Below are 27,772 nucleotides of genomic sequence, written 5' to 3' on the forward strand. Positions count from 1 at the left end.
TCAAGCATATAGGCATCCTGAGCGTTCTACAGTGACAAAATTCCCCCAAACAAGTTGAGAGATCAAACACAGTGTGATCGTGGAAGGCTTTCTGTGGTGCCCAAGGAGGTCATTCAACATCCAGAAGTGGAAACAATAACGATCCAAGTAGGTTATTGGCTATCTGGCCAGACCCCAAAGTTCCCAGAACTTGACAGGACCAGAGCCCCACCTACATACAAGGAGCACCACACCAGGCCCTGTGCTAGTTCCTGAGACTGCACGGCAGTGAGTGAGCAATGCTCTGCCTGAAAGTCATGCTACCCTGCAGACAGACTGAAACTACTAGAAATCCACTTCAACTAAATGTACAGGGCTTACATACTAAATAGTTCAGGGCCCTGGAAGAAAAACATGAAAGCTTGGCTGTGATTTTTTCTAACAAGACAGTCCTAATACAAAAATTATATTACAACCATCTATGGCTGGGATGGCAGGGAGGGTTCTGTGGTCACTGTTAATAAAGATCAATCTAAATGACTATCATACACTTTAATTACTGATGATGCAGTATTTTCCTAATATTGAAGTGATTCTTCTCAGTGGCAAAAGACTGGAGCAAGGGGTGACAGCCAGGCATCTTGAAAACTGTTTTCTGTATCAGAAAGCCATGCTCCTTGAAGCTAAATCCATATTAAAAACACTGCCACGTGCCTCTTCTGATAATGAAGGACCCTATGTACAATTAGATAATAAAAATTTGATAGAAAAGTCTCTTAAACAACATCTTCTAATCACTGAATTTCAATGACCAAATGCCCAAGTTTTTCTTTTTTCTTTATTTTTTTAATGACCTACAGGCTTTTATTCCAGAACTCAAAGCACCAAGTTGAAATCCCATCTCTCCCCGCTCCCCCACCCCACCCTGCCCCAACCAAAAAAGTTCCTTTACAACTGAGGTCCCTTCGAAGTCTTCTTCATGACATCAAATGCCCAAGTTTTTCTAAGTGGCCTTTCCTTGAGAATTTTCATACATCCCTCTGTAGACTGAATAACACCACTAAGACTCAAAAACCATTGCAAAGTACATTTCCTAAGATGAAACTAAAGATATTAGATTAAGGACACATATAAGACTATATCAAGAGCAGTAAGAAGTGCATCATTCTTATGCAGTTTCTTGAAATGTGATCAAAGTCTCAGCTTAGTTTAGGTACAAGGGGGAAAACAAATGTGGTTTGCCTCAGGGGGACAGCTGTGCAAAGTTTTCACACTATGTCTACAGAACAAAAAGCTCACCTGCATCTATCTGTAGTGGGCCTGACAATGCGGATGGGGACAAGGAGCACGGCTGAAATCTTGTTGAGAAACATTCCAACCTTGTTCTGCTCATGATGAAGCTTGATACAATCAAGAAAAATTACTTTCGGATGTGGGATACTTCAGGGATTTAAAGTAGTTTGCTAAATAGGAAGCTAAATCCAATTACTTTTCTGAAGATTTGGCATCTTTAACTGAAAACAATATTCCAATTAACATTAGACAAATACCCAAGCTTCTCCAAATGTTCCAGGCATCCTTGTTGGCTAGCAAGTAGACTGCTTTTTTGAGTTTAATTATTCCCATATGCATATATACTGGAGGTATATATAAAAAGGAGAAATTTAAAATTCTTCTGTGGTCCCCGTCTACATATGCACAACCCAAATTTAACCTCCTATATAATTTAGCCTTCTTTTCTAAATTAAAAACATACCAACACAAATCTTTTAAAAATGTGATGTTTAAAACGACATAAATAGTACTAATGTCAAAAGCTCTCACAAAAATCACTTCATTCAACACCCAAAATACAAACAAACAAAAACCACCTCAGTATTAAATATTGCCTTTAGCTTGCTTGAAGCGTAGAAGCAATTCAAATATTCTACACTACCTATTAAGACAAAGCAAGAATAGCACTGAGGAAGAAAGATTCCATTTTGTGTTAGAAATCTTTAACTGGAGACTTGTACAGACCTGTGTGAGGGAATAGAAGATGTTAAAACTTATTGCCTCTCCAGGATATGAAAAGGACACCTGCACAGCCATGTTCATCGTTGCACTATTCACAATAGCTAAGCAATGGAAACAACCCAGATGTCCCACTACATATGAATGGATACAAAAAATGTGGTACATATATACAATGGAATTCTACATAGCCAACAGACAAGATAAAATAATGGCATTCACTGGGAAGTGGATGAAACTAGAGCAAATCATGTTGAGTGAGATAAGTCAAGACAAAAGGAACAAAAGGCAACACCGTCTCCTTGATATGTGGATATTAGATCCAAACAATACAAGAGCGATGACTCAATAATCGGGTACCCAAGGTTATTGACATGGTCTTGGAGATATAAACATAACTACATAGACATAAAAAAATCTATGATGGGATATATACTCTACAAACATAATGCAATATTATATATAATGCTATAATATATGTTATACTATACATATATAATGTTAGATTGATATGTATCTATGGCATACACACTCTCAGCTTAATTTTCATTATGTTCTAAAATCTATGTGCCAGTGATTGCATATAGAGATTCCCTTCCAAACTTGTTTGCTAAACATGACATTTGAAATATGATGTAAAAATCAGTGTTAATAAAATCGTTCAAAAAAATCTTATTGCCTCTGTGACACTTAGATAAATATCAAATTTTATACCATTTCTGTGCTCTGTAACACAGCAATCAGTTTTCTGATCAAGGCTTTTAGAGCAAGCGATTGATTGATTGACTGATTTAGAACCAGCTAAAGAATATAAAGCCATATCAACACAGTGTATCTCATCCTTATTTAACTTTGGAAATTAACTTTCGTCTATTTTCTAATATAAACGAACTTATTTTTTCAGAGGCTAGACTACCTTTGCTGGCATATAGTTCCTGCTGAAAAAGCAGTAAAGATTAGAAGGAGCTGGGTGTGTCATTTCAGATCTCTGACTGTCATAGTGAGGAAGTTTCAGTCTGATAGGTAACAGGAATTCTATGAAGGTGTGGGAGGGAAAAAGATAAAAACAAATAAATGTCATTGAACAGAACACAGATGACTAATGCTATCTAATAAGAGAAACAAGTAGCTGATACATATGAAGAGAGGATAAGGACCTGTGAGAGTCCCTGAGGCCATGGTCTCCATCAACAAGAATAGGTCCCTACCACCTTCATCCTGAGTCACACAGGTAGACTGAAAGATGGAGGAATACAGCCCGTGAAAACCTCTCTTTCACAGAATATGGTATAATGTCCATCACTCCAACTGGTCCATCAATCAAATAAAAACATTGTTATCCAGATCGGGTGGGGGGAGGCTGAATTTGTACAGAGGGGGTTGGTTTCACAAAAATCTAATATTCTAAAAGATACCTAAAAGTCACCTGAAAGCCACTTCCCACAATCACGTAATAACTTCAAACTTCAGGGCTTTCTGCTACATCACTGCCCCCAAGTGTCCTTGACTCCTTTCTTGCAACAGACACCACATACAAGTTGAAAACTGTACAGTATACATTCATATGTTCACCATGGTATTCTAGCAAACACTTTCCCATACTTGTTTTATAACATATCTCTGTATCTATCTAACTCTCTTTTGGTTATTGGTCATCTTAATTTTTTTTGCCAGTCCTGGGGCTTGAACTCAGGGCCTGGGCACTGTCCTTGAGCACTTTGCCCAAGGCTAGCACTCTGCCACAGCAATACTTCCAGCTATTTCTGTATATCTGGTACCTAGGAATCGAACCTAGGGCTTCATGCATGCTAGGCACACATCTACCACTAGGCCAATCTTTTTTTTTTTTTTTTTTTTTGGCAGTGATAGGAATTGAACTCAGAGTCTTGAGCCTTGAGGCACAAGTCTACAAATTGAGATACATACCCAATCCTTTTTCATTAAGTTTGTTTTACACATAAAAGTCTCACACTTGCCTAGGACTTAAAGTATACCCCTCCCTTGAACCCCCAAGGAGCTGGAGTTACTGGCATGAACCATAATGCCCAGTTGCTTTATTGACACAAAGTCTCTCTAACATGTTGCCCAGGCTGGCCTTGAATCATGCTACTCCTATTTCTGTCTCCCAAGTACCTGAGATTACAAACACAATATATAAACACAACCTATTTTTGATACATTTCAAAATAAATTGAAGACATAGATACATAACCCTCTTTCAATACTTCTGCGTGTATTTATCTTTTAAAGAATAAATGCACTGAAGTTAAACATGCAATGAGAAGTGCATAATAATGTAAATAACTTGATGGATTTTTATGAAGTGAATAGTACTTTCTCAGTGTGATAGAAAATAAAAAATATTATCATCTTTCCCCAAAAAAGATCACCTGAAAGGAAACATCAAAACAAAAATGCAGACACACAGTGTGGTAAAGTAGGGCACTTGTTAGCTGCTGAGTGAACTGTAGAACATTCTAGTAATTCTCAGGTAGTGGGAAAATCCACTTAAGTCCAGTGTGTATTTACTCACTTACCTTCCTCTGCCTTGTCTCTGGATATATATTAAACTAATCAAAGGTACCTTTTTTTAAAAAAATATACCACTTCAATTGACCCTTGGCTGCATTTGATACTTGAAAGCAATACACAGGCCTATTGGCCTCCACTTCATCCACATATAATGCAACTGCTTGGCTGTGCAGATAGTACTGTAAAGATAGCACATCCATTTATTGTTGTTCCAAAAGATTATAAAATGAGCTGTCTAGGAAACTGGCTTTGCATGCCTATGCTTAAAGAGAAACACAATGTGGGAAAGGAAAGGAAGCTGGGGACAAAGAGGGAGGGCAGTGGGAGCTAAGGGTTATATTAACCATTCACCCACAATTTCAACAATTCAGAACTCCATTTACAGAAACTGATACAAAAGGAATAATTGTGCTGGATGGGAGTAAACAGGAAGAGATAACACAAATGAAAGAAAGCCTCATACAATTACAGATAATTGGGGGCCACTTTTATATTTTTCTCTCATCACTGACACAAAAAGATAAGATTTTCATTTCCTTAACATGAGACCATTAATAGTTTTATTGTAACATTAGAAACATCTTGCTTCAGCATGTATCTCAAAGAACTAATATTTTAAAAGATCAAACAAAAGTGGAACAAAATTTTAGGATTAGAGGATAGCCTGGCGTAGACTGCTTTATTTCAGACAGATTTATCAAATTTCTGCATCTCACAAACTTCCCAAGATAAATCCTAACACTAAATTTATAATCTAGTCGGACAAGACAAGCAAGCAGAAAGCCTGAACAACTGACTGAAGACCATGCAGATAAAGAAGTATGAATTCAATCTATGAAAAGCACACATGCCCAGCAGCAAAGTGGTTCAGACAGGTACTAGCAGCAAACCATTCTCACACATATAGCCAGTACTCTGTATAAGCCCCGCCCATGCTAAGTCTAAATCTAGAGAATGCAGTACTAGTGCTTTGCATTTTCCTACCTTGTCTGAAACTAATTTAGTTTCACAAAGCCCAGTAACTTAGATCATAGTCAAGGCAGTCAACACATAAGTCCTGATTGGTAATCACACCCCAGGCTGCCACCAGAGAAAGTAAGAGACCCAGGAGCTGTTGAAATCCTGAACCAGTGGAGGTCAAGATTCCATGATCCCTGCTATCACTATCAGGTCAGTGTACAAATGTAGACTAACAATGAAGTTGAAAAATAAGCAGTGTGCTGGATGAGGGCTAGAGGTTCTGTTAAGACCTGGGACAAAATGGAGAAGATAAAGTTGAGGGAGGTATCCAAACTCAAAAACAAACAAACAAACAAACAAAACCACAAGGAGGCTGTACCAGAACCCAATTTGTCAGCACAAAATTTGGCAATTTTTTTCTTTTGCTTTTTTGGTGATAGGACTGGTACTTGAATCCAGGGCTTGAGTTTTGAATTTTCCTCAATGCAGGCACTCTCCCACTTGAGCTAGAATTCCACTTCCAGCTTTTTGGTAGTTAATTAGGGATTTTTGGTAGTAAATTAGAGCTAAGAATCTCATAGACTTTTCCAGCCTAGACTGGCTTCAAATGTTGATCCTCAGATCTCAGCCTCCTGAGTAGCTAGAATTACAGATGTGATCCACCAGCACTTGGCTACTGACAAGGTTTGGTTTTGTTTTTTAAGAAAATAATCCCAGATACATGATTTCTATGAGCAAAGGTTCCTGATGATTCTTCACTACCTTAGAGAGCTGCCAACCACGCTGTTCACACAAAGAGGGACACCAACCATAGTGCTCATATCCAGCAAGAGAAACTCTCCTGGGCAGTGAAGTCCTGACTGTGAACTAGAATTAAAAAGGACTAAGAGACACTAAATGAAAGGATCTCTAGGATATAGAAACATAAGCCATATAATGAATGATTGTTGTCCTTAAGGTACTATGTTATCTCTCATCTCTTTTTGTGTCCCTTGGTTATCTCATATTGTTACAGTATCTCACTTTGTTACCTGATATATCGGATATATTTGTATTTGGTTATTTGAAATTGGATAGGGAATGGGGGAAAACAAGATGAGGGGTGGGGGTGGGGGGAGGGAAATGGGGTCCAAGACAGGTGGAAGGGTATCAATGTATGTGAATTAATGCACCTTCTGTCTGGCAAATATCATGTAACCCTTCTATTAATTACAATAAAAATATATGAAAAAAAGGACTAAGAGAAACATCAAGGAAAGTCTATCAGAAGCCCTAGTTCAAAATGGAGAGCTGGCAATTCTTTGTGTCTGGAACCATGCAGTCCAGATCGTAGACTTCTGTGGGACTTAAAATGATTTTTTATATCAATGCCATACAAATAAAGAGTGGAAGAAAGTTTGAACTACAGAAAAAGTAACAAATAAACTCCAAACCACAAAATCTCTGTTTTAAATTATACTTAATACAGCCGCTGTTTGGCAGAAGAGAAACAAGCCAAGTGTCTTTCTAGAACATTAATGACTATCAGTCATTACATCACATATATGTCACCTGACACAAACTTTTAGATCAGTAAATGTTTCCCTGTGCTACAACACAGGGTTAGTGTTCAAACTGAGCACACATAAATAAGCCCCAAAGCCTAAGCCAAACCCAAGAGCAGGTCTAATTTCCCTATTTCAATTTACTTTACCAATCTATCATTTCATAAATGCATGTGAAAATTTTACAACAAGAAAGAGAACTTAGTTCTCAAAGCTTTTCTGCAAATGCAGTAATAAGCACAAGTACTAGATAGCAAAACAAACAAAACTTAACTGCAGTAGAAGCTAACAAAACTGCAGAGGTTAACTAACAAAATCCCCTCCTCTGTTTCTCCCATTTCAGATACTCTAACAGACATTAAGGAGCTATCTAGATGATTTTTTATTGGTAGATGTGTACAATGCATTAGATCATAAATGTTTGCATACATCAGCATGACCATCACAGGAAATAATCCAACTCCAAAGATCTATGTGACTGTGGCTTGCACACGTAGAAAGCTGGCCCTAGCGGGTAAGGTGAAAACCTATAAGGAGACAGAATGGTAGATGTCATCTAAGACAAACACATGTCTACAAGTCTTTATGCTAAACAGGAAGCAGGTAGCTAGTGCCCAGGCAGTGTTAACAGTTGTGAACAACACCAACACAATTCACTTTAAACATGCCTGACAGAAGAATTAATGTATGACCAACATCTTCAGACTCCACAGACCACAACCGACTATTAATGGTAACCAAAAGGTACGAAGGGGAATGGCAAACATATATCTCAGTGATGATATGCTCTTTCAGTGTGCATGAGACCTTAGGCCCAATCTCAGAAGTGCAGAAGAAAGACTCCCAGCTACTTAGGAAATTAAAAGAATCACAGTTCAAGGTCAATCAGAGCAAAAGGTGGTAAGACACTCAGTGAATAAGCCAGGTATGGCAGCAAATGTAAGTGCTCTACCTACACAAAGTTATTCCTAGGTACACAGAATATGTAGATAGGAGGATTGCTTGCAGTATGAGGCAAAAGCATGGGATTCTACCTGAAAAAATAACTAAAGCAACTAAGAACTGGGAGCCTAGCTCAAGTGGGAGGAACACTTGCCTAGAAAGTATAATACCCTGGTCTCAAACTTCAGTACCCCCTAAGGAAAGTCAATCAAAAAGTCTAGGAGATACCTATGAGTACAGAAATACCTAAGCTTGTTTTTTCCAACTGTATGTATCAGAATTCATGGCAGTTCCTAGATGACTTCAGGCATAGCATGCCTGAGCCCCATAATGTGCCGTCAGCCTTCCAGACCCAAAATTCTACCCTGCTTACTGAGAGAGGAGAATCTGGTAAAGAAAATTCACTTTGTATGAGGAAGTGTTCAACCATTTTGTAGGTAGTAAATAAAGGCATATTTACAGAGAAAAGGTTCAATAAATTACTATAACACTTAAAATATGGTGGGATTCAAACTCAACAACATGCCATCTAGAGAAGGGAATTTCAACAAGTGACTGCCTTTCGATCAGTATAACACACACAGTCTCATAAAAACTAACAAGAAAGGTCTACACAGCCAAGAACTGGCAGCTATACAACCTTCCTGGTGATGCTGGCTTGCCTGAGTCCTCCAATTATATTGTTTAGGAAGAAACAAGAGTTTCCACTTCTTACAGTTCATGAGTATTTTAAAATAAATCACTCCAATGACTCATGAGGCTGGGCTCAAAGAATTCTCTGTTGCTTTGTTCTCTGTAGTGGCACCAGGATCAAAGACAACACTTTCAAGAGATTGTCTTCATTAGCAACAATAGAGCATTCATTCATAGAACAAACATTTATTAAAAACCTATTAAGTGCCAAGACACATATTAAACTAAGAATACAATGGAGGAAAAGACTAAAATAAGTCCCAGCCTTTAGAGTTTACACTGTAGCTCTAGAAAAATAGTTGTTTCTGTTTTTCTTTTTCTTTCTTTTTCTTTTTTTTTCAGTAGTGGGGCTTGAATTCTGGGCCTGGGTGCTGTCCCTGAGCCCTTTAATTCAAGGCTAACCCCCCTACCCTTGAGCCACAGCACCACTTCTGGTTTTCTGGTGGTAAATTGGAGATCAGAATCTCATGGACTTCTGTTTCTGGGCTGGCTTTGAACATAATCAATAGATCTCAGCCTCCTGAATAGCTAGGATTACAGGTATGAGCCACCACACCTGGCTTTGTTTCTGTTTTTATTGCCACGAAAGTAAAGTCCAACTGCTTCCTGACATAGTGGCAACACAATGTCATCCATATAGAAGAAACTAAGTGGGACAGAGAACAAATGCTCCCTGGGCTGCTCAGATGCTTCTGATTGCTCCTTATCTGATCATCCCAGCACCAAGATGAACAGAGGATAGAAAAAAGCATTAATCTCTCCTTGATAAAACAGGACTCTAAATAGGTGGCAGATCCAATTTTAAACTACTATATCAGAAAAACACTTTTTTTTTCTTTTTTTTTTTTGCCAGTGCTGGGCTTGAGCTCAGGGCCTGAGCACTGTTCTTAGACTTTTCTCAAGGCTAGATAGAGCTCTACCACTTGAGCTTCAGCACCACTTCCAGCTTTTTTCTACGTATGTGGTACCAAGGAATCGAACCTGGGTCTTTGTGCATGCTAGGCAAGCACGCTACCACTAGGCCAAACTCCCGGCCCCAGAAAAATACTTCTTAAAGCTAGTATCAGGGCTGTGATGTAGCTCATATTGCAGAACACTTACTTGCCTAGAGGGCATGAGTCCCCAGTACTGCAATGAAAAACAAAATTCTAGTATGGGCAATGCAAGTAACTGATGGAGAGCTGGATGGGTTTAGGCAGAGCTTGTTGTTTTGTGTGCTTGGACGATCCACCAGGCAGTCAGGTTTCCTAGCCTGGTGAAGTGTAAAGGTAAAACACACTAAACAAGAGGTATGGTAATGGGGTACATGATATATCCAATCACAGTAGACTTTTCCTCAGGGCTTGACTCAAAATTAAAACTGCTCTTCAGTTTTTTCCTTTTACAGAATGTCCATCATACAACATAGAAACATGGAAAACACAGTGTGGTCAAAGAGTTATACAAAGACTTCATCACAGTGGGATTGGTACCAGGCTTATTCATGGAACTTAAATTTTAATAATTGCTATTCCAAGACAGAGATTATGATTCTGAGTAGAGATGTAATGCCTTCAGAGTCAGTTTTTCTAAGTTATGACAGTAGTAAGCCTCAAGTTGAAAGACAGCAAGAGAGGGAAATCTCTGTGAATAAAAACTCTTTGAACAAGACTAAGAATTTTCATCTCAAAATACCAACTGAGAAGCACAAATCAGTTTCTTGGAAGATAACTAAAGAATTATGATGATAATTATAGGAAACATTAGGAGTTGTTTAATAAACCTAACCATGGTACTTAGGTATTCTGGAGTTTGAGTCTAGGGCGAGGAAGAAAATTTTACTCAGGGGTTGAAAACCACCACCACTGTTATACTCACCTGCTTGTAAGTTCCATCTAGTAAGGTGTCCAGGTGCTGGAGGGGAGCAGGTGTTTTATCTTTAAACCTTGTTAATAGCCGGCGCTGGATAGCCCGGAATTGTACAGCTCTTTCAGCTAAGAGTTCTTCTAATTTTTCACCATTTATCCGTAGCTACAATGAAGAATTTCTTACATTAAAATGAAACAAGTATGTACCAAAACACATTTAAAGCAAGCATATAGGAAACTACAATAAACATTTAGAAAATTATATTTAACAAATTTAAATATATTTGTGTGCATATCTGGTACGTGAATACATAGTTAATACTATGGAATAGATATCGAATGTAAATTTAGTAAAGGTGACCCAATATCACTGAAGGTTGATTATTTGTCTTTTTTTGTAATAACTGGCTTTCTGTTCTTTACAGTAAGTCCAACTATAGATAGAACAGAGGTTTAGGCATAATAAAAGCACTAGAAAAATTATTTATAACATTGTTCTATTGTTCATACTAAGATATTAGTAGTCAAAGTGCCTACCAATAGAAAAATGAAGTAAGAAGACAATTCTGCAAAGGTAGGCACTGACATGAGATGCTATCCAAATATCTGTTCATGAAAGCACTGCCAGCATGTTTTCTGACAAAGGCTGCATACTAGCATCATCATAACTATGTAGACTATTTCTACAAAGATGCACAAGGAGCTAGTCTCCAAAAAGCTACCTCAAAAGAGGCAAGAGAATGAGAAATTACTCATCATCACTGCCCATCTCACATTTTTTAAATTCAGTAGAAACAAAGTCATAAGGAAGAAGGCAGACTCTGTGAGATCAGAGGTACTCCCATATGAATAGCTAGTTCAGCTTCATGAAACTATAATGAAGCTACCTCTGAAAGAAATATTATATTCAAATGTTCAGAAGTCAACCATATCATAGTTTACATTTCTGATATGAATCAACCCAAATTTCTTACCTTTGCAGAGCATTAGTTCCCTCAATACGTAAGAATTTCATGATATAAACTTACAATTTTATTAACTTCAATTCTGATTTTAGAAGCACTAAGTAGCTACCTACGCCAAAAATAAAAAATAAAAAAAATTCCCAAGGAAAAAAAATTTCCATTGCCATAAATGAACAAAATGGATTTTAATAACTAAAGAATTTTAAAGACAATTACCAATTACTCAATTAATCATGTGATTTATTTTTATCGTATTTTATTCCTGAATTCATGAGGTACACACACAAGAAGACACTCTCAATACCCAGATATCAATCAAGATCTCCTTCCTCTGAAGGTATAACATCCTGGCCTTGACTGAAATGTTTTTTTCATATCAGAATGTGAACATTTAACAAGAACATACTGATCCTATGGCCAAGAACTGTTTTGGCACTGAGAATTACAGCAATCAATAAACAGACAAAAATCTATGCTTTTAGGGCACTTAGGTTCCAAAAGCTATCTTGACTCAACATTGAATATCTTATTAATGGCTGGAAGCTGGGGTGTGGACGTAACACAAAGGAAGAATGGTTATGCTCTTGTGGTGTGTGTGTGTGTGTGTGTGTGTGTGTGTGTGTGTGTGTGTGTGTGTGTGTGTGTGTGACATGAAATGCCCGCGATTCACCCTATACCACAAGTACCTCCCTAGAAAGGAGATATTCCTGGCATGGAAACTCCAGGGACCTCCTAGCCAGCAAACAGGAAGGAAATCATATATCCAATCATATACCAATAAAGAATATTTAAATATTAGAACTAAGTAAATAAGTTCAATCTTTCTGTAGAATCACAAGCTCATAAAGCACCAGACCTCAATTTGTCCCAATGAAGCAAGAATTCTGTATAAGATGTCCTAGAGGAATGTAAAGGTTCATTAACCTAAACTACCTCTCTGGTTACCACAATTTACCGATGCATAATAATCTAAAAAACACCATCATAGATCAAGCAAGTTCAGTTTCATAGATAATGACATGGTTATTCATAACTAGACTAGCATAAAATTTTCTGTTCATGTTCCTTCTCTATTTCTGTCTCTCTTATACATGCACACTAATACCATAGATTGCACTGATTCAGTAGTATGCTTATTTGACGTTTAAATTGTTGCAGAATTTCCCTTTTGTAGTGCCTGTTACAGACACTGTAAATAAGTAGAGCCTGATAATTTTAACATAAATTTTTGAAGTAATAACTGTCTTCATCATAAAAATATGCCTTTCCCCAAATATCAAAGTATTCCTCAAATGATGAAGGTGACACCATTGAGATACTCAAGAGGACTAGCACAGACTCTAATGGTGCTGCCAAAGAAGAAATGTAAAATCATCCAAAGGTGCAAAGTCCTATCAGACTTCACTTACTAAGCCCTCAGCATGGGATATCTTTTGTACACTGCTAGGGAGAGCATTCTAATTGCTTAAACCTCACTCGGATGTAGAAGCTCTAGAATGCTTGTCAAAAGAGAAAAAAAAAAACTGACTTTCTTTTCTAATGACACCTCATTTATGGCCTGCTACAATTAGTTAGCCAAATGGCTGCGATAAGCTCAAATAGTTTTAACACTGGGTTATTGGGGTCAAGGGTTAAGTCTTCATTGCAAGAACTAAATCAGCTCTGGCAAGACACATGTTTAGCTGCAGGCAGCCACTCTATAAAGGTCCACAGCTGCTTAAACCCCAGGCAAGCAGGCAGGAAGGAATTCCCTAAATCTACCATCCATAAACAAAGACTCAACACATGCGGCCTGCTACACCTATGCAAAATTCACGCTTCTCTGGATCTGGCTCTTTTTTGTATACTGAAGGACTACAGGAAACTGGGTTACAATCATACACACCTCAAAATGTTGATCAATCAACTCAAAATATTCTTGAAGGGGCAAGGATCCAGAAAAAGAACACGTGAAATCTTTGGTTCCCTGTTTTTCAAAATGTTCCTGAAGGCGGAGAATGAGCTCATTTGTAATAAGCCAGAGATCTTCAAACTGTTCACTCTGAATGCGATAGCGTTCTAAGAGAGAAAAATAATTAGGAAAAATTCTTATTAACATACAATTACTAGCTGGTACTAGTTTAACTATCCCTAACCTTGACTGACAGGAACCCAAAAACCAAAGGATCAAAGATGGTCTTTGTAACATGATTTCTATAGCTTTATGAAAAAATATTTCTACTGCTTTAGAGTGGTCTAGCTTGACTGAACTCATGATATAAAGCATTATGAAATACCTATGAAATAGTAAAGCCTCTTTGGAGGAAAGGTCATTGTATCCAATGTGCAGTATGTAAAAAATGAACTATGTAACTTCCAGGTAGGGACAGTAATGGGGGAAGTGAGGGAGAAGAAAGGACATTGTCAAGAAGCAATGAAATTTAAAAAGAAGTGGGTATAATGATGGAGAGTGATAAATGGGTTGAATATGATGGGTTGAATACGCATTGTATGTGTATATGAAAATACCACAATGAAGCCCACTTGTACATCTAACATATACTAATAAAAATCTTTTAAAAATATTTCTGTACTTCATTGCTGATTTTCTAATGAATTGCTTAAAATTTTCAAATCTAATTGCAATGGAATTTTAATTCATAGGAGCAAGCTAAGAATGTTCCTTTCTTACCATGTGTCTAATTAATACAACAATAAAAATACCTAAAAATTCTTAAAAATTCTTTAAGCCAGGAGCCAGTGGCTTATACTGGTAATCCTAGCTGCATAGGCAGCAGAGATCTAAGGGTTGTGATTTGAAGCCAGCCCCAAAGTCTTTGAGATTCTCATCTTCAGTTAACTACCAAAAACAAAAAGCCAGAAGTGGAGGTATAGTTCAAGTGATAGAGCACTAGCCTTAAGCAAAAAAGCTCAGGACAGCACCCAGGTCCTGAGTTCAAGTCCCAGGACTGGAACATACACACACACACACACACACACACACACACACACACACACACACACACACACACACACACACTCACGGTCTTTAAAATGAAAATGTTAAAAATGTTTAAAAAAAAAGAACTATTAGAAAATAATGCCTAGTATTACTAATTTGGTTCAGACTACTGATTCTGAATATTTGTTCTATAGGGAGGTCACAGTCAGGCTTTTTTTTATAGCCATATGGATCATGATCAAAGTATTATATTTTTCTAGTAGTTCTTTAACCTGAATGGAAACTGTATAGTCAGATCTTTCCCCAAATGTAAGACACCCTTTCTGCTATTTCCTACAACCCTAAGTCCATGAGAACAAGACCCCAGTGTGTTCTCTTCAGTGATGGTGACAACCATCACCACCATAATACCAACACTGATGAGGGTGATAAAGGTGTCTGTGACCAGGAAATAAAAGCAGATATTACTTGTTGGGTACTGACATGTCTTGAGCACTGAGATTATGGTGTTCATTTTTATAAAGGCAGCCAAAGCACAGGTGATTTCACAAAGCAAATTATATGCTGGAGCTAGAACTCACCATAGACTTCCTCCCCAACCCCTGTAAACCAGCCATTTTTACCCACCCACAAGCAAAGTGATTTTTCTAACATTCACAGAAGCCTAGTATGTAATAGGCTAAATTTTAAGCTCTATTCCATTTCATCTTTTAACAGTCTTACAGGGAAAATAATGTTAGGCATTTTACAGGAAAAGTAATAACAGAAGAGTGTAAGCAAATTTCAGTTATTTAGTTAGTGAGTAACTAAGTAGGGACTGGAATTCCAATTATTATTAAAAAGCTTACTATAAGTCTTAACTACCTCCCAGTATTTTTGTCCCTCTGAGCGGATATAAGGATGTAGTATGACTATCATTCACTAGGCATATAACAGTCTTATTTACCTTTCCAAATGACTATATTTTTTGCCTCAAGGAAATCACATACCTTTTGGGATCTTATAATAAGCCTTTTCTTTCATTTAATTCACAGGTTACTGAGCATTTATATTAAGCATGATATCATGAAGAAACAAATGTTGTGGCTACAAGAACAAATTCAATATTCTTTCTTACAAAGCCTAAGAACTAACTATAGTAATATCATATATGTATAGATACAGAATTTCTTTATATTCCTCTGGGTAGCCTTGTCAATTCTATTAAGTCTTTTACATGTTCAAACTGGGTATTAGGACTTCAATTTACCATCAGACTCGAGAAGTTATCTCTTCTCCTGCCCTTGACACTCTCTTTTTCAACTATATGCAGAATAAAACAGACTTGCTACTTCTAGCACAGGCTCAGCACCTCCCTGGGCCTTCTCAGATACTGACACATCATTCCCCTGTAACTGCCATCCTCCCTTACCCCAAACTTATTCTATTCCATTCGATGGATTCTGCCCATGATACTCATCTTCCTTTCCTTTTTTCTCTCTTGAAAGACATTAGGCCCAAGGTCACAGGTAAAAGGTTTAACTTTTCTTTGTAAGTATCATTAATGCTTCAGACACAGTACAGGTTTTGGAGGTAGGAAAAGAAGGATAGAAAGACTGGTGGTGATGAGTCACAGTATCAGAATCTCCTACATCTAGTCTCATCAGAGCAAATCTTGAGATCTAACATATTGAGCACAGGCTGTCATTTATCTACTTTTTCTTTCATTTACATAACTCAGTATAAGTTACTGGAAATAAAATCCAAACTAGGTCAAGAGTTTCCACTTTCAAAAGCTCACAGAAGACTTGAAAAGATGACAAAATGACCCAAGAGTAAACGCTACTTCGGCCACACCCATCGGGAAGACTCTGACAGAGGTGACAGGATTTACCCAGAGGACAGGTCACCATTTTCAAGTAAAGGAAGTCCTTTCATAGAGCAAAAGTAAATAGCATCAATGCAGAATTTAAAGTGGTGTGTAAGCTCATCCCCAAACCAGTAAGGATCCAACAAATTAAAAGAACTTCAGACAAATTTCTTTGATGAACACAGATGCAAAGCTCTGCAATAAAATACTAGTCAACAGAATCCAGAAATATTTTTTTAGAAATCAAACATTATGACTAATCCCCCACATGCAAGGCTGTTTTAACATACACAAATCAATAAAGGTAAGTCATTAGATAACAGAGCCAAAGACTCAATAGATGCAGAAAAGGTCCTCAACAAAATAAAAAATCCATTCATGTTAAAAGCTTGGGAGAAGCTAGGAATATAAGGAACATTCCTTAAAATAATAAAGGCTATGTATGACAAACCAACAGGCAACATCATACTGAATAGATAAAAAAAAAAACTAAAGCCATTTCCCCTAAAATCAGGAACAAGGTAAGGATGACTACTCTCTCTACTCCTCTCAATACATTTCTACAATTCCTGGCCAGAACAATAACACAAGAAAAGGATATTAAAGGGAAGAAAGAAATCAAAGTATCCCTGTTTGTATATGACATGATCTTACAGGAAAAGCAAACAAAAATCTCCATCTCTAAGCTCACAGAGGTAGTAAACTGCTTTGGCCAAGTAGCAGGATACAAAATTAACCCACAAAAATCAGTATCCTTTCTTCATGCCAATAATGTACAAGCAAAATGGGAAATCATGGAAACAACTCCATTTGCAATAGACTAAAAAAAAGTACCTAGAAATTAACCGAAGATTTAAAAGATCTTTATAGCAAAAAATATAAAAATCTGAAGAAAGAAGTCAAAAAGGATACCAGAAAAGGAAAGACTTTTGATATTCATGGATATATAGAATCAATACTATGAAAATGGCCATACTGCCAAAAATTATATGTAAATTCAATGCAATTCCCACTACAACCACAATGACAATCTTTATCAAATAGATAAAACAATCCAAAAATTCATATGGAACAACAAAAGACCTAAAATACCTAAAGAAATTATAGGCAAAAACAAGCAACACGGGTGGTATCATAATACCTGACCTCAAATTTGCTATAGAGCCATAAGTTTTTAGAAAAAACAACTTGGTATTGGCACAGAACTAAACCTGAAGATCAATGGAATAGATATGTTTAAAAAAAAACACATACTTACGGGTCATCAAAGACATACAGTGGGGGAAAATATCTTCTTCAACTATTGGTATTGGGAAAACTGGTCATCCACATGTAGAAAACTAAAAGTAGATCCCTGTTTGTCACCATGCACCAATATCAATTCGAAATATATCAAAGACCTCAACATCAGACCTGAAACTACTGTAAGAGAGAGTAGGAGAAACATTAGAACTTGTAGCTATAGATAGAAACTTCTTGAATAGAATCCTAGGGGCACAAAGCATAAGAGAAAGACTTGACAAGTAGGACTTCATCAAAATAAAAAGTTTCTGCACAGTTAAGGACATATTTACTACAAAAGAAATACAGTCAACTAACTGGGAAAAGATCTTTACAGGTAATTTATCAGATTCAATATATACAAGGAGCTGATGAAATAAACCTAATAAACCTCACAAACCTAATAAACCAATCACTAAATGGGCAAGGCAGCGAAGGAGAGTCTTCTCAGAAGAGGTAAGAATGGCAAAGAAACATATGAAGAAATGCTCATCATCCCCGGCCATAAAGGAAATGCTCCAAGATTTCATCGCACTTCATTAAGTTGGCCAACATTGTGAATTTGAACAAATCTTGATAGGAATCTGGGAGAAAAGGAATTTCCTTATTCCATTATTTGTGGAAATAAAAACTAATACAACTACTCTGGACAGCAGTCTGGAGATCCCTCCAAAAACTAAACACAGACCTACCTTACAACCCAGCCACACCACTCCTGGCCATCTACCCTGAGCATCATGATCCAGGATATAACAAAGACATCTGCACATGATGATCATTGACACACTATTCACAATAGTCAAGATGGAAACAGCCCAAGATGCCCCACAATAAATGAGTGGATCTCAAAACTGTGGTACCTATAACACAATAGAATTTTACATATCTTGTTGCCATTTTATAGATGGTTAAGTAATTTTTCCCAAGTCATTCAAAAAAACTTCAAGGGACAGCAGTATGGAGGACCCACATCACAAATTATTCTGTACATTAACCTTGGCTGTTAAGGCAGAAGGAATGCTATGTACCAAGACTTCAGGGTACACAAAGGCCAGACATTTACCAGAAAGTGAAAGATGGTTAAGGTGAGGAAGGCAGTTGCCCTACATAATGATGGACATTAGGCCAAGTTCTGACCAGAAATGATGTCAATAGGGCTTAGTGAAGAGTTTGGATACTGAGTAAGGTATGATGGCACAGAGGAAGCTGAGGCAGGTTGGAGACCTGTCTGGGCAACTTAAGATCCTAACTCAAGAAACAAAACAAATTACTTCAAAAGCCGAAGATTTTAACAGAGCATCTAACACAACGAAAACCTTTGAACATTGGCTTCTTTGTCTGATTTTACTACAATGGCTTCCAAAAAAGAAAGAAAGAAAGAAAGAAAGAAAGAAAGAAAGAAAGAAAGAAAGAAAGAAAGAAAGAAAGAAAGAAAGAAAGAAAGAAAGAAAGAAAGAAAGAAGAAGGAAGGAAGGAAGGAAAGAAAGAAAGAGAAAGGAAGGAAGGAAGGAAGGAAGGAAGGAAGAGGAAGGAAGGAAGGAAGGAAGGAAGGAAGGAAGGAAGGAAGGAAGGAAGGAGAGAGAGAGAGAAAGAAAGAAAGAAAGAAAGAAAGGAAGGCAGGAAGGCAGGAAGGCAGGAAGGCAGGAAGGCAGGAAGGCAGGAAGGAAGGAAGGAAGGAAGGAAGGAAGGAAGGAAGGAAGAAAGAAAGAAAGAAAGAAAGAAAGGAAGGAAGGAAGGAAGGAAGGAAGGAAAGAAGGAAGGAAAGAAAGAAACGAACTGAGAGTTATGGCCTAGGTTAACAGGTGGTAGTCAAGATAACATGTGAGATTTGTTATCATTCAAACCTCATGAACATCACGCAAACAAGGCAATTCCCATTTCTCAAGTCTTACTATATGAGAATATTTTAATAGCCAATCCAATTTTCAATTTTTATTTCAGTAAAAATAAATTATTTGACTTTGAATTTCTTTACCTGCACAAAGGAAAAAAATAAGTGAAACATGTCATCTGATGGTCATAGTGTATTTCATTATAGAGATGCAATACAATGCTGCATAGCAAAGGCACAAACACAATTTACTTTTATGCAATTAAGTTTTAGAGCAACAAAATTAAATGGTCTAAAATGTTTCTTGAAAATATAGAACTATTTAATTAAACTGAATAAAGCACATAAATGTATGGAGTATGTATAGAGCTAGTTAACAATGTATATAGCGTATGTAAAACTTTAGGTGACTAACAGGTTTCACACATGCATTAGAGGAGAAAAGCAAACATCTTAGTGAATACTGACACAGATTTAATATATTCTGAACTTGACAGTTTATGCTTTGGTTTTCTTATTTGTGTCACCATAGGCAGGGGGAAAATAGAAACTGCGTTTTTCTACAATGAAATGTTAGACGTGGGATTTAGAAAGATAAATAGTATTTTCAAGTTGGCTTTTATTCAGATTACCAAAAATCAACAAGAATCAATGAGTCAAAGATTTATAAGACATTATTTTGATTATTAAGCCTTTTCTTAATGTTAATACTCCAAAATGATTAACACTGCCCATGGAGACTTTCCAGGTTATATATTTCATGGAAAGGAGAAAGGAAAATTTCTATTTGTAATGCAACATAAAAGAAGCTCTATTTAAAAAATATGGCCATAAAACATTCATGATCAAAAAAGCTGCCAAGATGAACACTCAATTTGTTTATCTCTTTTCCCCCTGCATCTTGTAATAGCAGCTCAGTGGACATGATCATGTTAGCTTCCAAATAAAATAAATTTGTACACTCGTTGTTCAGTCAACTACCTTTCTACTCTTCTACATATGGAGAAAATAATGTATTTCATCAAATACAGAACAAAAGTATACCATGTCAGTGTGTGTTCATGTCAGAACATCTGAAGTTCATCAGTCTAAATAATGCCTGTATTCATATCATAAACAATGTATCTACATCATTTATACAAGATGGAAAATTTTAAAGCATAACATAGAAAAGCAGATGAGTGCTTTTTTGACCTCAAAGTTGGAAGAAATAATACAAACAATTCCAACAGATAAAAGCTTACTATTCACTGGGTGCCAGTGGCTCAAACCTATAATCCTAACCACTCAGGAGGCTGAGATCTGAGGATCAAGGTTCAAAGCCAGCTCGGGCCCAAAAAGTCCATGAGACTCTTATCTTCAATTAACTGCCAGAAAACTGGAAGTGGCACTGTGACTCAAGTGGTAGATTTCTAGCCTTGAGGTGAAGAGCTCAGGGACAACACCCAGGCCCAGAGTGCAAGCCTCATGACTCACACACACTCACACACACACATAGTTTCTAATAATATTGAAGAGGTTATATGTTTAGAATATTACTAGAAACTACGGATATTTATTTACATTTACTTTTTAAAAGTTAGATTGCTTTTTTTACAAGTTAGATTGATATAATAATCACATTGTTCCTTGATATTGCTAGCATATTGCTAAGATAAATATTAATATTTACATACAGTTGAATCACCAGATACCTAAAACTACTCCTCAGACATGAGCAGGCATCTTTAGATTTGGTCAATATAATCATGAGATGTCCCTAAATTTCTTGACTTCATTAAAGTAATATCACAAAGCTATCGTAATGAGATCTCCTAGACACTCAAGAAAATGCATTGACTCCTAAAATTCTTATGGTTTATCAAAAATTTCATATTCTTTTCTTTCCTTCTGGAATGGCCTACACATACGACTATTCATTCCTCAAAACCTTTACATATAAAAATCTCCTTTGTCACTTCCCTCTTTGGGGATCTGATATTACTTATAGGGTATATTCAGTATTTGTTACTGTTCGTCTCTCCAATTATTATTCATAAAAGGCATGACAGTCTGTGTCTGATGGCCTGCTCATCGCAAAACAAAAACCTACAACTACTTTGTTTTACTTCTCATTCCTGAATTACAAATTTGGCTGCTCAATCATCTCTGAAAACACTAGGCACTGAAAACTTGCAGTTCTAACAACTCTAAATGTATACCTACATCAAACTGTGGTTTAGACTGCACCAATCTGGGCTCACATAAAAGTATATTTAGTAAACAGAGCTTTTTAAAAAATGTTTGTGAAATTTCTTCCTGTAAATTATGATTATATAATCATTATTATAAAATATAAACTGTACACATTATTAAAAGAATTATCTTCCTGATTCCTTATAAGAGAAATTTCATCTAAACTCAGTAACAGTAAATGATGTACAATTCCCAGATTATATAATTATATATTTTGAAAATACTAAAAACTGAAATGCTTTCTTGTTTTTTTAAAGTGCTAGGATCTGATCAATTAAACAATATATATTTCTGTGTGCTAGTGTTATTCCTAACTTTATTTACTGCCTTTATTTTCTCTCCCTAGTTTGACTATTATTTACTTTTATGTTTTGGCATTTTTAAACTTTCCAAATTCTTTAAGACACAAAAATAGATAAAAACAGAAGTCCAGAGGAGAAAACAAGTAATAAGACAGAAATGAACAGAAGAGGACAGTGCACGGACCAGCAGGGCTTAGCTGATCTCTCAGAATCTACATCTCAGGAAAGCTACATGGGAACAATTTATATATAGTTAGGCAATATCACATTTCTTCTGAAATTCCACTACACTGAATCACTCAAAATTACAGACTTCCATGTGATAGTATTTTAAAATAGCGATTGTAAAAACAATTGATCTCACAATGTTTGACCTATTCTGTTCTTTCCAATTTAGGTCTATAGTAATAATTTTCAGAAGTCCTATTAGTGTCGAACATTTTCCCAAATATTTTTATCAGTGTTCATTTTTCAAAATTCACATAATAAACTTCAGTTACACCACTGAAGCACCACTCTAGTTTCTGAAAACAAAAATATATTCAGTTCCATAGAGACTGCAATTTGATATCTGAAATGATGAGCTGAATACACTTTTGCCTTGTCTGCTCTGATTGGTCTGTACTGAATCAGGAAATTGAACTCAATTGAAGCCTTCATTGATCATCAAGCAGGTTTTGAGAGGAAATGAGAATATGGGACCTACAGAAAACATTAACCAAGCACCAAGGACAACTCTGCATGGCTTATGAATCATTTCCCTGTTCAACATGGAAGAAATACTGAGTTCTCTCCATAGTTTCTCTGTTGATTCAGGTTTCAACTAGAATTACCACTATGTGCTTTTCACAAAAAGAAAAAACTGGAAAAAATAGTTGGGATTAATATTTCTTCATTCCTTTCTTAGAATGAACATTCTGATATAGCAGAAGGGAGCCCTAACAATACATTATTCCGACCTATCTGCTCCAACACTAAGCTATCTCCTAGGAAGAATCTGGCACACTGAAGCCAAAACCAACAGAAGATGTAGGGCTGCCCTTTAAGTTTGGCTTTATACCAGTCTTTTGGTTCTAGTTTCATTATTTTAGTCTATGAAACTACACTGTGGCTGTATCAATGCATTACCTTAAGCTCTGAGAAAGTCAGGTGCCAATCAGTGCCTCCGCCTTTAATCCTAGCTAATCAGGAAACTGAGACATGAGAATCCATATCTCAAGCCAGCCCAGGTAGAAAAATCCATGAGAAATGAAATTCTAACCCAATTAAGCAGCAAGAGACAGACAAACAGACAGACACAGACAGGAAGACTTTATGTAAAGAAATGCATGAAAATGAATATCAGCCAAGAGAAAAGGTAAACAAAGCAAAATGGTGCTGCTGACTAGATTTAGCAATACTAAATTGTGCACTTAAGAATCTAGTAAGAGGATAAATCTTACACCAACTGTGCTACCAAACAAAATATTTTTAAACAGAGCTAATTCAACAAGGACTGTAATCATGACAAGTCACCAGGACTTGCATCATGTGGAATCTTCTCATTCTCAGCTATTTTTGTTTCTTATCCAATACCCAATAGCATTTACTTGTTTCTGAGTTTGCCTATCAGTCAGCAGAAGCTGCTAGGATCTAAGCCACAGAAACACAGATGCAATTTCCTAACAGCACACATGCTCCTACCTGTTAACTTTTTTTCAAAAACAGACTTATCTTATTCTACTTACGAGAGGTTTTAGAAGCAAGCAGAGTAACGTGGGAGCCTCCTAAGAACCGGAAACCCAGCACATTCACCTGGTCATCCTCTGTCTGGTTAGCAAAGCCTGCAAACATGAGAGAAAAATTACATTATATAATCATCAAGAAAAATGAACAATTAGTCCTTAAGACAGGAGGCTTAATCAAGTACCTTTTATGTCATAAATCATATTTAAGGCTCACAACAAGAATTTTTTTCCCTGGGGCTGGCCTTGAACCCTAAATCCCCCCAGACAGCTAGGATTATAGGCACAAACCAGTTACCTGGCTTAAATTTCATTTCTTTTGTAATAAAAATTTTAAATCATTTTAAATGTACTTATAGATAAAACAATTAGGAAAAGATGCAGATTAAAAATTCTTTTACTTCTTTTTCTTTTTTTTTTGGTGGGGGAATGGGGATTGAACTCTGAGTCTGGGCACTGTCCCTGAGCTGTTCAGCTTAAGGCTATCACACAACCCTGGCGCCCCACTTCCCGTTTTCTAGTGATTAACTGGAGACAAGAGCCTCATGTTCTTTTGTGTTCTTTAGTGCCCAGGCTGGCTTTGAATCGTGATCCTCAGATCCTAGCCTCCTGAGTAGCTAGGATTACAATAATAAGATTACTCATGAGCCACCACTTCTGGCTTTATCTCTTATCTATAAAGCTCATTAATTTGTTTTCAATTTAAAAAAAGGCACTGAAGATTTGTAATAGTGACTTTTAACTGTCAACACATACAAACCATATACTCACCAAGAGGGAAGTGAAACTTATTTTAAAGTTATATAATGAAAGCATGGTCACAAATGTAGACATTTTTTGAATAGTTCATATACACAGATCTTGGGGAGAAGCTTTTCATTTTTTTTCATCAAGTCCTATTTGTGAACCAAGTAAGTACACAATAAGCATAACCTACCTAAACTGTCAAACGTTCTGAGTGCCAAACCAGGACGAAAGGAAGAGTTACCCAGGCTTTCCTCCATGTAGGGGACCCAATTCACAATTTGTAGGGTCACCTACCTGGCAAGTATGTTTACTCAGGTTACAAGTGAGTTTCTTTATCTACAAAAGGGATCAACTTCTCAGAAGCCAGGTACTTAAATATTTTTCAAATGCATCAATGAGCTGTCATTCAGCACACATGTTCTCACTATGTTTCCAGGGAAGAAGAGGCCACCAAGTAACATAAATTTGTGCAACATGCGGCAAAGGGGGTGATTTTTGTTTTTATACAATCCAAACTTATTATCTAAGAAGGGAAGGGAAGAGAAGGATAAAGGAGGGAAGGGAGAAGGAGATGGAGGGAAGGGAAGGAGAGGAGAAGGAGAAAGAAACAAAAACTTACTAGCAATACGTATACATATATTCAAATCCAACTCAAGCTTAAAATTTAAATAATCCTAATAAATGGACTGAATTTTGGAGACTTTTGACATAAGACTTTTTAAGCACTTCAAATTAATGAAAAGTAAATTTAAGTCATGCTAAGTAGTCATTAATAAAAGCTGACTTTGCATAAAGTCCTAACCCTAGAAATATTTTCTGTATTCTGAGTCTTAATCACGGATGTAAGTAGCTAGAAGTGCTGTATTTTTTTAATATTCAAATGGTTGAACTGGGGATGTCAATTTAACATGCCCATTTATGTGCCCAGTGCTTGATGAGTCACCCCTTCCCCAGCAGTCATATGGGTCTTACTTCCTTTCTCACATATAAGCGCTGAGTATTAGGACTGCACTTGTCTACCTCCACACTCAAATGACTCTCAAGAAGTTGAACTATGTGTTCAATTTTTTTTGGGGGGGGGTATCAGTTGTAGGTCTTACACTCAGGGCCTAGGTGCTATTCCTGAGTTCTTTGTTCAAGGCTAGTGTTCTATCATTTTGAGCCGCAGTGTCACTTCTGGGTTTTGAATGGTTAACTGAAGAAAGAACAACACAGGAACTTTTCTGCTGGGCATGATCCCTCAGATCTCAGCCTTCTGCATGTGGCCTTCAGCCACAAGCCACTTTTTTTTTTTTTGGCCAGTCCTGGGCTTGAGCTCAGGGCCTGAGCACTGTCCTTGGGCTTTCCTCAAGGCTAGTGTTCTACCCTGAGCCACCACACCACTTCTGGCTTTTTCTATGTATGTGGTACTGAGGAATCGAACCTGGGTCTTTGTGCATGCTAGGCAGGCACTCTACCACTAGGCCAAAATCCTGACCCACACACATACTGCTTTTTAATCAAGGACTTGATTGGGCTATTTAATCCCCAGATTTTTTTCTTTAATTTTACCACATCACAAGAAAGTTCTTGCATATAACATAACACCTTGGAAATATTGATTACTAAAACTGTTTTATCCAGTGAAAGACTTTGTTTTTCCAAGCCATTGCAGGAAGCAAAGTGACCCTGGAGAAGGTCCTGCTTTTCACATGTGAATGTGAATGTACGCAGTGGTACATGTGCCTGCTGCAAATCTAAGAAAGTCTCATACAACCAGAGCCATGGGATCGCTACTCCTTCCACCTACTATGGACAGCTCAGCCTCAAGAGCACCTATTTTCCAGGCTACTTTTTCGAAGGCCTAAGACTTCTGAAAATACACTACAAAATTCTACAATGAAGATGAAGTATATTCTTAGAAAGGGGACCCATCTGAAGATCTGTGACAAAGAGGAATACTACATATTTACATCTCAGGCCAAAAAATTCCAACCTAAAAAAGAAACATTTGATGTTGTCTTTTTGAGTACTGGAGGAAAACAATTATAATAATTTTAATCAAGCTTAAAAGGTGTACCCCATTACTTTGTTGATATAAGCTATTTGCCTTTGAACAGGCTAGCAAGAGGGAAAGGTCCTCAAGGCAGTATAATATCCTAATGGCAATTATCTGATAATTACCCACCATTACCTGCTACAGAAGGATTCCATCTGAAATTCTTAGCATTTCTACTTCCAAAGTCCTACCTGGGAAAAGGCTGAGCAGACTCACTGGAGATTTGTTGGTGTCAATTGTGAGTTTGTGACTTGCAGTTTTTGAAGGTTGATCTGGCAGGCAGACCAATTTCAGAGGAAGTCTAAATCTACATTGGATAACTCGAGGAATTCCTGAAATAAAAGAGACAACTGTAGATCCATAGTTTAACAAATAGTTTGGCAGAGAATAATTTGTAGTTTGAGCAGCAACATAATTAGTATATAAGCTTTCTGTCTGCCCATTTTGTTTAGAATAACTGAAATAACTGTGGAATACTGCTGTGAGTTATATTTCTTTAGTGTGTCAAAAAAGGAAGTCTCAAAAGAAGCATATGTCCTAAGTCAACACATTTGTATATTACAAAAAAAAAATCATACTTGCTTACCCTCAGTTACTGAACCAAGGCTTTAAGATTTCTATAGCTCTATCCTTAATCCAGAATTCAATTAAAATGGCAAAGAACAAGATAAATTTTCTACACAAAGCATGTCTAGATTTTTTTTACTTATGGAAGATTCACATTATATTAACAATTTTCAACATATTACAAGAATGAGAGCAGAACTTTGCCTTTGAGTGCAACTAAAGTATATGCCCTTTTTACACAATGATATTAAGAACAGAGCTTTTATATGTAAAATAAGTTTTTCTCAAGCCACTTCATGCAAACTTCAAGTGATATTTTGAAAAGCTTAATAGTCATCTAGTTGTCACATATTTTTGATATCCACACATAGATACTGAAGTAGGTAACTGGATAATGAAGTTTCCTATCAGAATTTAAATTTTTTAATTATTCAATATTTCTACATTGAATGGAACTAACACCAAAGTAAATTAAGCTACTTAAAAACTAGACAAGATGAAATATATAGAGGGGCCGGGAGTTTGGCCTAGTGGTTAAAGTGCTTGCCTAGCATGCACAAAGACCCAGGTTCGATTCCTTGGTACCACATACATAGACAAAAGCTGGAAATGGTGCTGAGGCTCAAGTGGTAGAGTGCTAGCCTTGAGAAAGTCCAAGGACAGGGCTCAGGCCCTGAGCTCAAGCCCAGGACTGGCAAAAAAAAAAAAAAACACCGAAATATATAGAATTAAGTGTTTCAGCATCCTGCCTTATATTATAGAAAAAACAGAAAAATTACAAT

General features: G+C 36.8%; 1 protein-coding gene across 15 annotated transcripts in view; it reads right to left on the bottom strand.

The window, feature by feature from the left end:
- The window catches only part of Bbs9 (Bardet-Biedl syndrome 9), a 304,919-nt gene that overhangs the window by 140,841 nt on the left and 136,306 nt on the right, over nt 1-27,772 (bottom strand). For 13 of the 15 annotated variants that reach the window (XM_090332660.1, XM_090332659.1, XM_090332662.1 and 10 more), the window contains 4 exons: nt 26,615-26,755; nt 23,642-23,737; nt 13,361-13,533; nt 10,521-10,673 (listed from right to left, as the gene is read on the bottom strand). In XM_090332660.1, the coding sequence (XP_090188786.1) occupies nt 10,521-10,673; nt 13,361-13,533; nt 23,642-23,737; nt 26,615-26,755 (563 nt within the window). Of the gene's footprint in view, nt 1-2,908; nt 3,028-7,472; nt 7,556-10,520; nt 10,674-13,360; nt 13,534-23,641; nt 23,738-26,614; nt 26,756-27,772 lie in introns of those variants that run through there. The other 2 variants (XR_016535495.1, XM_090332666.1) reach the window with 2 other exon arrangements.

This window comes from Megascapheus bottae, chromosome 5 (genome assembly GCF_031878675.1).
Source record: "Megascapheus bottae isolate mThoBot1 chromosome 5, mThoBot2.hap1, whole genome shotgun sequence".
NCBI lineage: Eukaryota > Metazoa > Chordata > Mammalia > Rodentia > Geomyidae > Megascapheus > Megascapheus bottae.